The 13,055-nt window shown below is 47.0% G+C and overlaps 1 protein-coding gene across 2 annotated transcripts in view; it reads left to right on the forward strand.

The window, feature by feature from the left end:
• The window catches only part of Kcnh1 (potassium voltage-gated channel subfamily H member 1), a 322,774-nt gene that overhangs the window by 132,181 nt on the left and 177,538 nt on the right, over positions 1 to 13,055 (forward strand). For both annotated transcript variants that reach the window (XM_052738048.1, XM_052738049.1), the window contains exon 7: positions 10,163 to 10,592. In XM_052738048.1, the coding sequence (XP_052594008.1) occupies positions 10,163 to 10,592 (430 nt within the window). The remainder of the gene's footprint in view (positions 1 to 10,162; positions 10,593 to 13,055) is intronic.

The following is a 13,055-nucleotide window of genomic DNA, read 5'->3' on the forward strand; positions in this document are numbered from 1 at the left end:
TCAAAGGCTTGCTGCAGAGTGAGCTCAAGGCTCTGTGGGCAACTTCAAGTAAGACTTTGTCTCAAAATACAGAGTAGCCCGTGGCTGAGGGCAGACTCCTGCGATAGAACATTTGCCTATTAAGTGAGAGGCCTTAAGTTCATTCACTAGTACTAAATGTAGGAAAAAAAAATGGCTAAAATAGTAAATTTGAAGTATATTTTACCACTGTAAAAATAGTGCATTCTGGTTTCTTCTAACTTTCCACAAGGGTTAGTTTAAAGTGCACCACATGAGGGTCAGAACCAGGGTTGGTGTCTGTTTGTCATATCTGTTCTGTCCCTGGAATGAACCATTCTTCATACGCTCTGTTCCCTCCTCTTTTAAGTGAGGGTTCCAGGCCAGGTGATCTCTGGGTCCCAGCACTCCCAAGTTCAGGCCCCATGGAGATCTGGTAAGTTGAACAGTTTCTTTTGGCCACTGCTCTCTGTTGGTGACTGATGCTGTTTGCTCATCTGCTGCTTTTGCAACAGTTCAGGACAGGAACTCAAACAGGGCAGGGACCTGGAGGCAGGAGCTGATGTAGAGGCCATGGAGGGGAGCTGCTTACTGGCTTGCTCCTCATGTCTTGCTCAGCCTGCTTTCTTATAGAACCCAGAACCACCTGCCCAGAGATATACCACCCACAATGGGCTGGTACCCATCTCTCATTAATCACTAATTAAGAAAATGCCTTACAGGCTTGCCTACAGCCTGATCTTATGGAGGCATCTTCTCAGTTGGGATTCCCCCTTCTCAGATGACTCTAGCCTGTGTTAAGTTGACATAAAACTATTCTGCACAGTTACTGTCAATAGTGTATCATGACTTCAGAAGACTCCTGCAGATGACCCTTACGTTGCTGCCAGCACGTGCCCTGGATGCTGCATACCAACCTTCAAAGTGTCCTGCAGGATGTTTTCTTGTGGCTCCTTGACTGTGCTGAGAGCTGTGTGAGAAGTGACAGGTGGCACCGCCGTTGCTAATAGCTAAAACCTTAGAAGCAACCAGGGTTTCTTTTGGAAGATGAATGGCTGTGCCATGCTACCTACAGACAGTGGGATCTTATTCAGTGTTAAAAAGAACTGTGAAGGCATGAAAAGACAGAAGGAAACCTTGAAATGTGTCACTTGTGAATGAATTCAGTCGTAAAAGGCTGCATGCTAGACGGTTCCATGATATGACATTTTGGAAAGGACAAAATCGGGCAGGTGGTAATAGAACCAGTGATTGCCAAGGGTTATGTGTGGTTGGGGGATCAGTGGGCAGAGAACAGAATTCTAGAAGGCTACTGGGTTTGGACAGGTCTCTTCCCTTCTCTGAGCAATAGTGACTGGGGTCATGTTGAGACTCTTGAGAACCTTTGAGTGTTACATAATAAGCTACTCTAAAAGCTGTAGCCAGGGTGTCTGTGGAGCCTAGCATGCAGGGAAATCTCTGTCTACTGAGTGATGGTGGTTGTCTGTATTTTGCTTCCAGAGACCTCAGAACTGTGTTTTTCCAGAAACCCCTGAAAGGAACCATTGTTTTTCTTCAGGATGTTTCCACAGAGACTTACACTCAGAGACTAGAGGGCCACAGAGGAGAGCCCTGCACACATTGGTTCCTTCAGGGATCACGTTGGTTCCTTCAGGGATGAAATGGCGGGTGATTCTGTTCTTAGCCACCATTTTCCCTGTGCTGTGGGGAGAAATGGCCTCTAAGATCTCAAGGGCCTTCGGGGAAGAACAGGCAGCATTAAAACTGTGGGTGATAAGAAAGGAAAACATGAACCCTCATCCTATGTGGGAAGTTCTTCTCACCTAAACCTTGGGTGCTGAGAATCCCTTTTGTCCCTCTGCTTTTTTGAGTTAGGCTTGTCCCTATGGACTCCTCTTTGGGGCCCAGCCTTGGCTTTCCCATAGTCCTGCAGAAATATGTCCCATGGCTTGCCAAGTTCTTTTCTTTAAAGTACCCTACCATTCACATCTGACATGTGAGATGGTCCCTGGGCTTTGGTGGTACTTTAGTGTTACTGGAGTTGTTTGGGTGGGAACATGGGCCCTGGAAGCCCTAGGGAGCTAGTCTCAGCCACCATCTTCAACAGAGGAGGAACAATGAAGCAGAGGTCCTGACTTACTTGATGTGGCCACATTGGGAAGAGGGGCGAAGAAAGAGGCCTTGTGACCTCAAACTTTCTAAGGGTCCAGGCATGAGGCTGAGCTTACACAGAGGGCAAGAGGTGTAACTAAGAAGTCCTGTCAAGTCTGATCTTGCTCATCATAGGCCTGGCATTATCCAGCCTCCATGATCTCCTGCTAAGTGGTAGACAAGTTGTCAGAACCATATGAAATCTCTTCCTGGGGGACAAAGTCCCCTTGTGGCTGGCACCAAGACCCAGTCTTTTCCTTCTTTCACCATGAGACTTCTGCGGAAATTCCAATTTCTTGGGGACCATTGTTTCAATAGACTGATGGCCAAGGAGGGACACTATCTCTCTAGGATGTCTTATTTTTGCTAGGATGATTACATTAGCACCTCAGCTAAATCCCCATGGATACAACCCAGGGGTTCAGGCTACTGGCCTGCACTTGGCAGTACCACACTCCTGCTCCTTACATTCCAGGGAACCATTCACCCATCTCAACCACCTGCTGGAGGAATCCCTCTTCACTGCCTACCCACCAGGGGACCTGTGCCATGGAGGCTCCTGCCTGCCTTCCTGCTTGCACCTTGGTCTTCAATCAGGACCAGACAGGTTGAAGTGGCTTATGTTCAGAGAGTGCAAGTGTGAGGCTTTTAAATCCAAAGAGACCACATAAGGAACAGTCCACGCCTCTCCACTGCTTCCTAGAAGGATGTTCTCCCAATCGCGGGCCATTTTGTATAAAGAGCTCTAACCAGGGGGATGATAAAGCCAACCAGGGGGATGATAAAGGACCAGTGTTCTCCTCAGGTCACAGACTGGGATGTCTGTGTCTGTGACTTTTAGGAAAATCACTTGGCTTTTCAGCCACACTGGTTTCTGGCCTGCATTGTCCCTGAGACTTTAAATCAAATCAACCTATAGAAAATTAAAATCACAGCTAACACAGCTGTAGCATCCAGGCTGCGGGGCAGAGCATGGCTCCATGGTTACCTTCAACTGACAAGAGAAAAAACATTCCAGACTACTTGGATTCATCTCTCTTTCTTGGAAGAAGAAAACTGAATTTAGTAGTCTGAGCAATGGACATGTTACTTGATAAAACCCAGAGTTTCTGTCCCTTCTCCTTTGGATGTTCTGCTCAACAACAAAGAGTTTATTTCCGGAGTCTCCAGAAGGGAAAGCTTGATAGTGTAAATTCACAAGGGAACGCACAGTCTGCTCCAGGCTTCTGAGTAAGCACAAAGGAAGTCCACAGTTTTAAGCAGCGATTTCTAAACTTCCTCCAATGACTGTTTTCTGCAGGGACCACAGATGTGCCTTTTGGATGACATTATTGGATTAAACAAATAGAGGGGTACAGGCGATCCCATTTCTGGTTAGACGCTCCCTTTGGGCTCAGAAACCACATCCTTTCCCGAATCTGGTCAACAGACCTGCCGAATGAGCCAGGTGAGGTCCCTGTGTGCCCAGCCTCATTCCTCATGCTGGCTCAATTGCATGGTTGCAGGTGTGATCTGCCCCCAGTACAGCTTGCATTCTGCTTACCCTGGGCCTGACTGCAGGCAGGGTGAGGGCAGTGTCCTTACTTTTCTATCACTGCGCAGTCTAGGGTGTGTCTTCCTCTCCTAGGTTTCAGGAAATCATCTCTGGATTGCATTAAACATGGCTGAATCACAAGGTTGAAATGAGGAAGGGGAGGCAAATTAAATTTCAGCTTCAGAGAGTAACTTCCAAGGAAATCTGGTAAAACCACTTTACTCCATTATCAACAGAAATGGCTGTGAGTTCTCAGAGTGTGGAGCTTTTGTGGAACATTCTTGAAGTCATTTTTTTAAAGACAACACCCAGGCAGTTTCTGTTAATAAAGTAGTAAATCTTCATATTAGGCAGGCTTCTGCAGAGAAGGAGAGCCAGTGGCGGCCGGGGATGTGGCTCATACTTGCTTATCATGCATGAAGCCTTAGGTTCCATTGCCAGCATTGTATAAATGGGTGTGCTGCAGCATGCCCAGTATCCAGCACTTTGGAGTTAGAGGCAGGAGGATCAGGAGTTCAAGACCACCCTTGGCTACATACTGAGCTCAAGGCCAGATGGTGCTACATGAGACTAGAGAGGGAGGGATGGGGAGAGAGAGACCTCCAGTGGAAAAGCCACGTATATGTGTAAATGTAAACATACACATAGGAACACACACACACACACACACACACACACACACACACACACACGTGTGTGTGTGTGAGGATGGGTTGTGTCAGGCTGACTTACATGATCACAGAGGCTAAGCAGGCCTGTAGTGGTGGAGGCCTCCTAGCTGCAGAATCAGGGAAGCTGGTTTATGGCTTTGTCCAAGAGGTCAGAAGTCTTAGAGAGACCCAAGGTATAACCCCCACATCCCTGGCCTAAGACCAAAGTATGGAGAGACCTCCATTCAAGGGCCCTAGTGCGAATCTGAGTCAAAGGCCAAAGATGATTGGTCCAAGCCCAAGAGTGGCATTGGACAGCACACCTGCTAGGGGAGGAGCTGCAAGAGGGAGGAAGCAGCTTTCTTTTCTTCCTGTTTGTTTTCATTCATTCAGGTCCTTAGTCTATCGGTTGGTGCTGCCCAGAGTCTGAGTCACTCAGCTCACTGGCCCACAGGCCCATCTTCTCTGCAGACACTCACCCAGATGGGTACGTCGGACATCCCTTGATCTAGCAACTTGACAGCCACATTAACCTCACAATCCTTTTAGCAGAGCACTAGGTTCGCTATCATCACAGTCCAGGCTTTCATTTAACAGACACTAACAGAGCCTCTGTGAGGAGCTGGGACTTTGGAGATAGGAGATTGAAGGTGGAGTCTGTGGGGCCGGTCACTACCTGTGCACCCATGTCCTTGTCTGTAAAATAGGTGTAGGATGAACTCCCCTGGGAAGGAAGGTCGAGGAATCAGTGAGATGGCGTTGCTCATGTCCTCAGGGCCTGGAGGCCAACCATGGAAATCACTTCTCTCACTGGCAGTCCTTCCAGACCTCAAGGACATGTCCGTCTATGTCAGAGCAACAGAGTGTGACATGCCCTTCACACCCCAGGGTGCTTTGTACTGGCCGTCACTTCTGTCTGGAACTTGTTTTTCTTAGACCATCTCATGGCTCACACCCCTGTCTCCCCTGGGCCTTTGCCTTGGTGCCACAGTCTCTGTGAATGCCTGAGTGACACTGGCTGGCCACCTTCCTGGTATGTCCATGCTTATTTCTTGCCTGATTTATTATCATACCATCATGTCATAGCTCTGACTTATGGGTTTTATTCTATTATCTGCCTCCCTTAATTGAATATTCTAGAAGGGTAAAGGTTTGGGTCTTGTCTGTCACCAGGACTTGAATTATGAATAGAGGCTCAATAAGTTTTTGTTCAGCTTGGCATGGTACAGACCCCTCATCCTAGCTACTTGGGGGACTGAGGCAAGAGGATTCCAAGTTGAAGGCAGAATAAGTTCAAGGCCAGCCTGGACAACTTAGACCACATCTCAAGATACAAAGTGGAAGGAGGGCTGAGGTGTAGTGCACTGAGAGAGTGCTGTAACCTACTTTGCCTGAAGCTCCTCCCACCCCTCCAAATGTTTGAAGAATGATTGGAACGCCATTCATCGAGCCTGAGGAGGACACACCAACCTGGAAGGAGGCAATATTTATTGTTTTGAGTGCTAAGTCACTCTTGTTTGGAAAGATGCTCTGTGTCCCCATGGGACTATCTAAAAACATAGCATTTCAATAATGCAGTGGCATCAGTCTGTAACTTTAGTGCCAATGTCTATCGCAGGGAAAAATTGTTATCAAGCAGAGAACTGGTGAATCTAGTTAGATGAGAAGGCAGGGGGCTGGAGAGATGGCTCAGTGAGTAAGGGAGCTTGCTGCACAAGTTTAAGATCAGAACACTCACATAGAGAGAAAAGCCAGGCACAACCATGGCCATCTGTAACCGTGGCACCGGAGGAGCACCTGGGCTTCCGGACTGCTAGCCTTGCTCCAGCTTCTGTTAGAGACCCTGTCTCAAAGGAATAAAGTGGAAAGTGGTAGAGCAGGAGGTCTGATTGCCTCCTTTGGTCCCAGCATGCACCCACCCACACGTATACACCACCACCACCCCCACAAGACAAGCTAAAAACAAATCTAAGTGAATGGTTTGTTTGGGCTGTACGTTTAAGTAAAACTCGAAAACTTGTGCAGTAAGTCAGAAGCCTGCTGAGTGTCCATCTCAATTCAGACCCTTCTTCGGTACTGTCACCACGGAACCACTGAGATTTTCAGAGTCTGCCTCCGGGCTAGTTGTGGCTTTCAGGGATGAAGCTCAGTAGCTCCTGTTCTTGCTGTTCCTCTGTTCACGTTGACCCACCTGGAAACTCTCCCTAATGTCAAGATTCTCATAAAGCATCCAGAAAAACTACTTGCAGAATGAGATGGTTTTCTGCAGCAAGGAGTCTCTGGGGAAGCCTGATTCTCCAGCATATGGTGCTGTCATGTTTTAGTGTACTCAAATAAAAAAGAAGTTTGGAGGATTCTGCTGTATTTATCTCATGTACTGAACTTCAGGAAAGTAGGGGTATGGGGGAACCAAACTAATAGCTTGAATTGCTTCTGGACAGCCAGGATTCCAGCTGCCAATGGGATGGAAGAGAATTTACGCAAGCACTGAGCAATGGCGTACCACTGTGCCGAGACAGCAGTCAAGTTCCAGACTCTCCTTAAAGCGAGGAAGGGAAAGCTTGCCTTAATCTCCAAGTCAGTTTAGGAGCTTTCTCAGACTCCTTCTGAGCAGGGCTGTGCTCTAGACTTGGTGGGGTGTCTTTGACCCCAAAATGAGGGATGACACTGTTCAATCCACTTGCTTCTAGCATGTATGACAGGTAACCTCTATCTTTGGGGAGATGTACTTCCTGGTGACATTTTGGGGAATGAGCACCTTGTCACACAGGAAATCATGCTCCAGTGGCAATGGACACAGAGGCCTGTGGACCTGTGGAGGAGTTGGGGATGGGTTCCGACTTCAGGGACATCATAGAAGCTTCATGGTGGAGTCAGCGACAAAGCCTGAAGGGGTGATAAGATCACCAGATGGCTAGTTATACGTCAGGCCTTCTGGGCTGAGAGGCCAGTCTGAGGAGGCACCACATGGATCTACCTATCATGGAGACGTGAAAGCCGTTTGGAACATATGACTAGAGGATGGTGTGGCCTCTGAGTGGCAGTTAACTGTCGTGGTGGTCATTGTGATGGAAGAGGAAGGAAGAGATGTGGAAGCAGGATCAGAAAGGTGATGTAGCCCACTGAGGGCTTGTGAATGCTTGTGGTGAAACGGTGCAGCTGAGACATGGGGGTGGTCACGGGGAAGGCCACGGAGAGGCCGCCCGCCTTTGGGAGCCTCTGGACCACTGAGGGTTGCTTTGAACAGAGCATGGACTAGGAAAAATGAGAAGGCAGTTTTGCCCCGGGAAGCAAGCTTTTCTTTGAACTGGTTTCAGGGACCCTCAGGAGGAGGTGGTGTGTGGGTGGCTGCATACGTGGTGTGTGATTTCTGACTCATCCTGAAGACTCCTTTGCCTCCCAAAATATCTCCTTCATGGCAGCTGTAGATGCTGAAAGCTGGTTACCCTCTGTTGGGGTGCAGGTGCCTGTGCAGAGAGAGCTACCCGCACCCTGTCAGCTGACCCCTGTGAAGGCTGTGTCCACTCTTGGGTGGCAAGGTTGATCACAGAGAAAGGGACAGCACCGAGAGGATGGCTGTGCTGGTGTGAGCTCCGTTCCCAGATAAGAAACCGCCACATCTGTCGTCGTTCTGCAGCTGTGAAGCCTGTTTATTTGTTCCGTTATTTATTTATTCTGTGGCACTGGGGATAAAAGTCAGGGCTCCACACAAGCTGAGTAAGCCCTCTGCCATTGAGCTACAGACCCAGCCTTGCTTTATTTTTCTGAGAAGGCAACAAATCCCACTCCCCTGCCCTGCCCTTTGCACAGCCTCATTTGGCGTCTGCTTGGACGGGACCCTGGAGTTGGTAGGTAAGGGAAACACAGTTCTGTGCTTATTTCAGGGATTTCTTCCTTATCCACATGCTACAACTTAAGTTAGCTTGGGTTGAGCTCCCACGCAGGACTTTAGGGACCCAGGCTTGTCTGTAGGTCCACCATCTCCAGGGTATAGCTTTAAGATCACACAGACTTACCTGCAGACAGGACAGGAAAAAGAGCAAGTACGATTTCCCTGGAAGCGACATCCACAAGAACTCAGGTAGATGGACGGAGCCTGAGAAATAAATACAGTTTAGTGATGAACCGGTGAAGAGGAAGTGAGCCCAGGGTGCCTCCTTCCACAGGCATTAGGAAGCCTTTGCTCCTTACCTAGGGCAGAGGCTTTAATAGGATAGAGGATAAGAGTCCTGGAGGCCTAGAAGCTGCCTAGTGGCTGGAAAAGAGAGGAATCCTGCATTCCCTGTGGTGAAGGGTGACATCTTTTCTTAGGTTCTGACTAGGTAAAGGCTGACAGAGTCTTGACTCAAAGAAACATCTCTATTATTTTCTTTCTAGCTTGCTTTTAGGGGAAGTGGGAAAAGTTAATGGAAATTCCCAATGCACTCATTTTAGAATCATGTCAGAATTGGAATCAGGTAGGGAGGGGTCCAAGTGCTGTGGCATCTGTAGTGTCTTTCGAGTCCCCGTGGGGGTGCTGAGAGCGGGTAGGTTAGTGTTTGTGGAAGGCTGAGTGGTGCTCTGGACCACCCCCTCCTTGTTGACACAAGAGGATGGACAGATCACTGAAGTGTTCAAATGGACACATGTGGCCTCGATTTTCACCCTGATGTTCTTTATATACCATTGTGCTTTTGTTCAGCTTCCTGGACTGACTCTGTGTGTGTGTGTGTGTGTGTGTGTGTGTGTGTGTGTGTGTGTGTGTGTGTGCGCTCAGTGTTTGACTCTGGATTTCCCCAGCCTCACAGAAGTAATGCCCTTCCCAGCAGAACCTCAACTCTTTATTCTTCCACCCCTTTCTCTCTTTCTCTTACTTTAATTTTTTTGTTTATTTATTTGTGTGTTTGAAGCAGGGTCTTACTATGTAACCTTGGCTGGCCTGGAACTCACTGTGTAGACCAGGCTAGCCTCTAACTTCAATCTCAGCTGGTGCTGAGATTAAAGGTGTGCATCTCAGCCATTTCTTAATTTACTTTAATTTTAAATGTTTTTTTCCTAGTTATTAAATTAGTGATAATGACATAAATTAGGTAAATATATGCATTTATAACAAAATATGTGAAAATAGAATTTTAAAAAAGCCTGTGGTTCCTGATTGCTTTCTAATGCACACATATTTATTTGCTTATGTGCAATGCAGTGTTTATATAATTCATTGCCACATGAAATAAATATGATACAACTCAAATATTTCATATTATATAATATGAAATATTATACAACCCTTGAAAGTTTTCTTAAGATAACTAGTGGTACAGAAAGATATATGTATATATATATATATATATACATATATATATGTATATATATACTTCTCATCTATAATAACTCTACTTGTTTTGTTTATTTTTTTAATCAAGTCATAAAACACTAAATAGAAATCTCTATTCCACACATCCTTGGAATAGAATTCTAATTTAAAGCCTGGAGAGATGGCTTAACAGTTAAGAGCTCTCTCTGCTCTTACAGAGGATGCAGGTCTGGCTCCCAGCATGTGCTTGCCAGTTTGCAGTTGCCCACTGGGGACCTGATATTCCCTTCTGGTCTCTACAGGCATCAGGCAAGCACATGGTGCACATACGTAGCTGCAGATAAAATATTCATACACATAAAATTAAAATAAATAATATCTTTTTTAAAAAAAGATTCTAATTTTAAGTTTTTTTTAAGGGTTGTATAATATTGCATGTCAAGGAAACACATGATGCTTAAACTAATGGCAGTGGTGGGGCTGACGGATGGAGCATTAGCTTTGTTCTTTCTCTCTGATTCTGTGTCCATCCCCTTCCAGGGCATCAGCAGCCTGTTCAGTTCTCTGAAAGTTGTGCGGCTGCTCCGTCTTGGGCGAGTAGCCCGCAAGTTGGACCATTACATCGAGTATGGAGCTGCGGTACTGGTCTTGTTGGTGTGCGTGTTTGGGCTGGCTGCCCATTGGATGGCCTGCATCTGGTACAGCATTGGGGACTACGAGATCTTTGATGAGGACACCAAGACAATCCGCAACAACAGCTGGCTCTACCAGCTGGCGATGGACATTGGCACTCCATACCAGTTCAACGGGTCTGGCTCGGGGAAGTGGGAAGGCGGGCCCAGCAAGAATTCTGTCTACATCTCCTCACTATACTTCACCATGACCAGCCTCACCAGCGTGGGCTTCGGGAACATCGCCCCATCCACTGACATTGAGAAGATCTTCGCGGTGGCCATAATGATGATTGGCTGTGAGTATGACACTCGGGGAGGAGTGGGGAACTTGGCTGGTGGCCAGGCCTGCTGCAAGCTGAAAGTGGGGTGGGGGCTGCTCCCTGGCAGGATCAAGGAATGAGTGCTTAAAATGACCGACAGACGTGTTTTCTCCTGAAGACTAGGTTTATGGTATTCCTGGTCTTTAAATCAGCACATGCTCATTGAGAAGCAAATTTAAGAAGTGCACAAGAGGAGTGGGGCTGTAGTTCAGCTGGTAAAGTGCTTGCCTAACATGTAGTAAAGCCCTGGGTTCCATCCTCAACACTATACAAACCAGGCATGGTGGAGCATATGGATAATCTCAGAATTCAGGGAGTGGTGACAATCAGGAGTTCAAGGTCATCTTTAGCTAGATAGAAAGTTCTAGGCTAGCCTGGGCTATGTGAGACCCTGTTAGCAGAAAGAAAGGAAGAGAAAAGGGGAGAGATGGGGAGAGAGAAGGAGAGAGAGACAACTGTTAGTTTTTGGTGCCTCACTAGTCTGCTTCCTATATGTATGTGGTCATCTGGATCCTTGTGTTTTACTAAGTTTAGAAAGACTGTTTTACATACAGTTTGCTAAGAACACAGAGCCATGGCAGGTCTTCCTATGTCCGCTTTAGTCTTAAAGCAATCAGTGTGGTGTTTCAGTTACACAGTGAAATGGTCACAGCAGAGTCAAACCGACCACCATCTTCTCACACAGCTGCCTTGCTTTCCCTGTTATTTTCTTGATGAGAATACTTTAGCGAACACTCAGTATGCATCTAACGTGTGTCTTGTGCCATGTGTCAGTTTAAACGTAGGTCAGATCTACACAGTCCAACCTGGCATGAGAAAAAAAACAATGAGAGAAGAGCTTAGGGTGCCTCGGTCGTCTTCACATTGGTTATGTTAGAGTGACAAGGCTGCTGAAGCTCGGGGTTGAATGAAATCTTCTGGAACAATTACTCTCCTCTGAAGTGCTCCCTAGGGGGAATTTTATTTCTCTAGAGCTAGTCTGAGTCATCGCCTCCTTCCTTCCATGCTCTTCCTTCCTTCCCTCCTCACCCTGTTTTCTTTTATTTTTTTGAAGACCAGGTCTTGCAATGTAGCCCAGGATGGATGACTTGGAACTCACTGTATAGCCTAGGCTAGCTCAAACTCCTGCCAATCCTCTTGCCTCAGCCTACCTGAGTGCTGGGATTATAGAGTCATAATCATTTCCAAGTAAGATCAGTATTTTCCTGTCTGTCTCTTGGTGGAGAAATCTCCATGCTCAACGCATAACATCACACACACAAACACACACACACACACACACACACACACACACACACACACACACAGAAATAGTTTAATGGGATACTGTTCTTGCATTGAATATCCCCCTAGTTCTTGAGGCAAGTGCTTAAATCTGAGTCATTTTACCACTGACAAGTGTGTGGATTTTGCTGTAGAAGAGTCTAGAAAGTGCCTTTGGCTAACAATATTGACCTTCCTTTATTCCGGGAAGTCCTAGTGGGATGGGAACCTGCCTGGCTGGAGACATCAGTGAACCTGAGTGGTTTGTGCTCCCACTGCCATGGTGTCCACTGTACTGTGTTGGTGCTTCAGTGACAAACCACATGGGACAGGCAACACTGGAGAAGCTTCCATTGGCAGTGGTCTGACCATACAGAGAACTCAACCTCCCGAGCCCACAGGCAGGCCTTCCTCTTCTTGGATACGGTCCTTCAAGGTGGCATTGATGAGTGAATTATTGACACTCTTTGCCTACTTGTTGAGAGATCCAGATCTGGGGTAGACTTTGTCGCCCCACATTGTCCTGTCCCTTGATCACCACTGGCTTCTTGTAGTGCCCTCCTCGAGCCCGACGCAAGCAGATTCCTGAGAGTCTTTACAGGATGTGTCTAAGGGGTAATTGATTCTGAGAACTGGGTGCTGGGGTCGCTGTTGCGCTTGCTCCTTATTTTAAAATGGGTTTTAATAGAGATGATTGCCTGGCCATGGGAAGCTGAGTGAAGGATCCGTGGGTGGCTAATTGCTTCAGTTTAATTAGAACTTGGGGTGCTTTCTCATGTCTCAGGCAAAGATTTAAGACTTTTTCTCTTCTAGCAGGGTTTCAGCCTTAACTGCGCTGGTTTCTAGTCAGGACTTGCAACTTACAAACAAAACGAAACTCCAGTGCTGGGGATCAAAGTTGACATCTTCACATGCCAGGCATGTACCCCACCACTGAGATGCTTTCCAGCTGGCTTCCAGAATTTGTATGAGTCTTGGGGTACCGAATAATCAAAGTGATATGCTGTGCATAGGGCCTGACTTCCTTCCCTTCAGGGGAGATGAACGGCCCATTATAGCCATTACTGAGAATTTGCTAAGAGTGGTCAATCAGAAAAGGGTCCATTTCATGGTCTCAGAAGGCTTTCAGGGCTTCCTTGAAGTTTCTCGCCCAGAGAAGAAAGAAAAAAGCCCTAG

The sequence above is a fragment of the Peromyscus californicus genome, unplaced genomic scaffold, assembly GCF_007827085.1.
Source record: "Peromyscus californicus insignis strain IS unplaced genomic scaffold, ASM782708v3 Scaffold_14__1_contigs__length_90479793_seg_2, whole genome shotgun sequence".
Classification (NCBI taxonomy): Eukaryota; Metazoa; Chordata; class Mammalia; order Rodentia; family Cricetidae; genus Peromyscus; species Peromyscus californicus.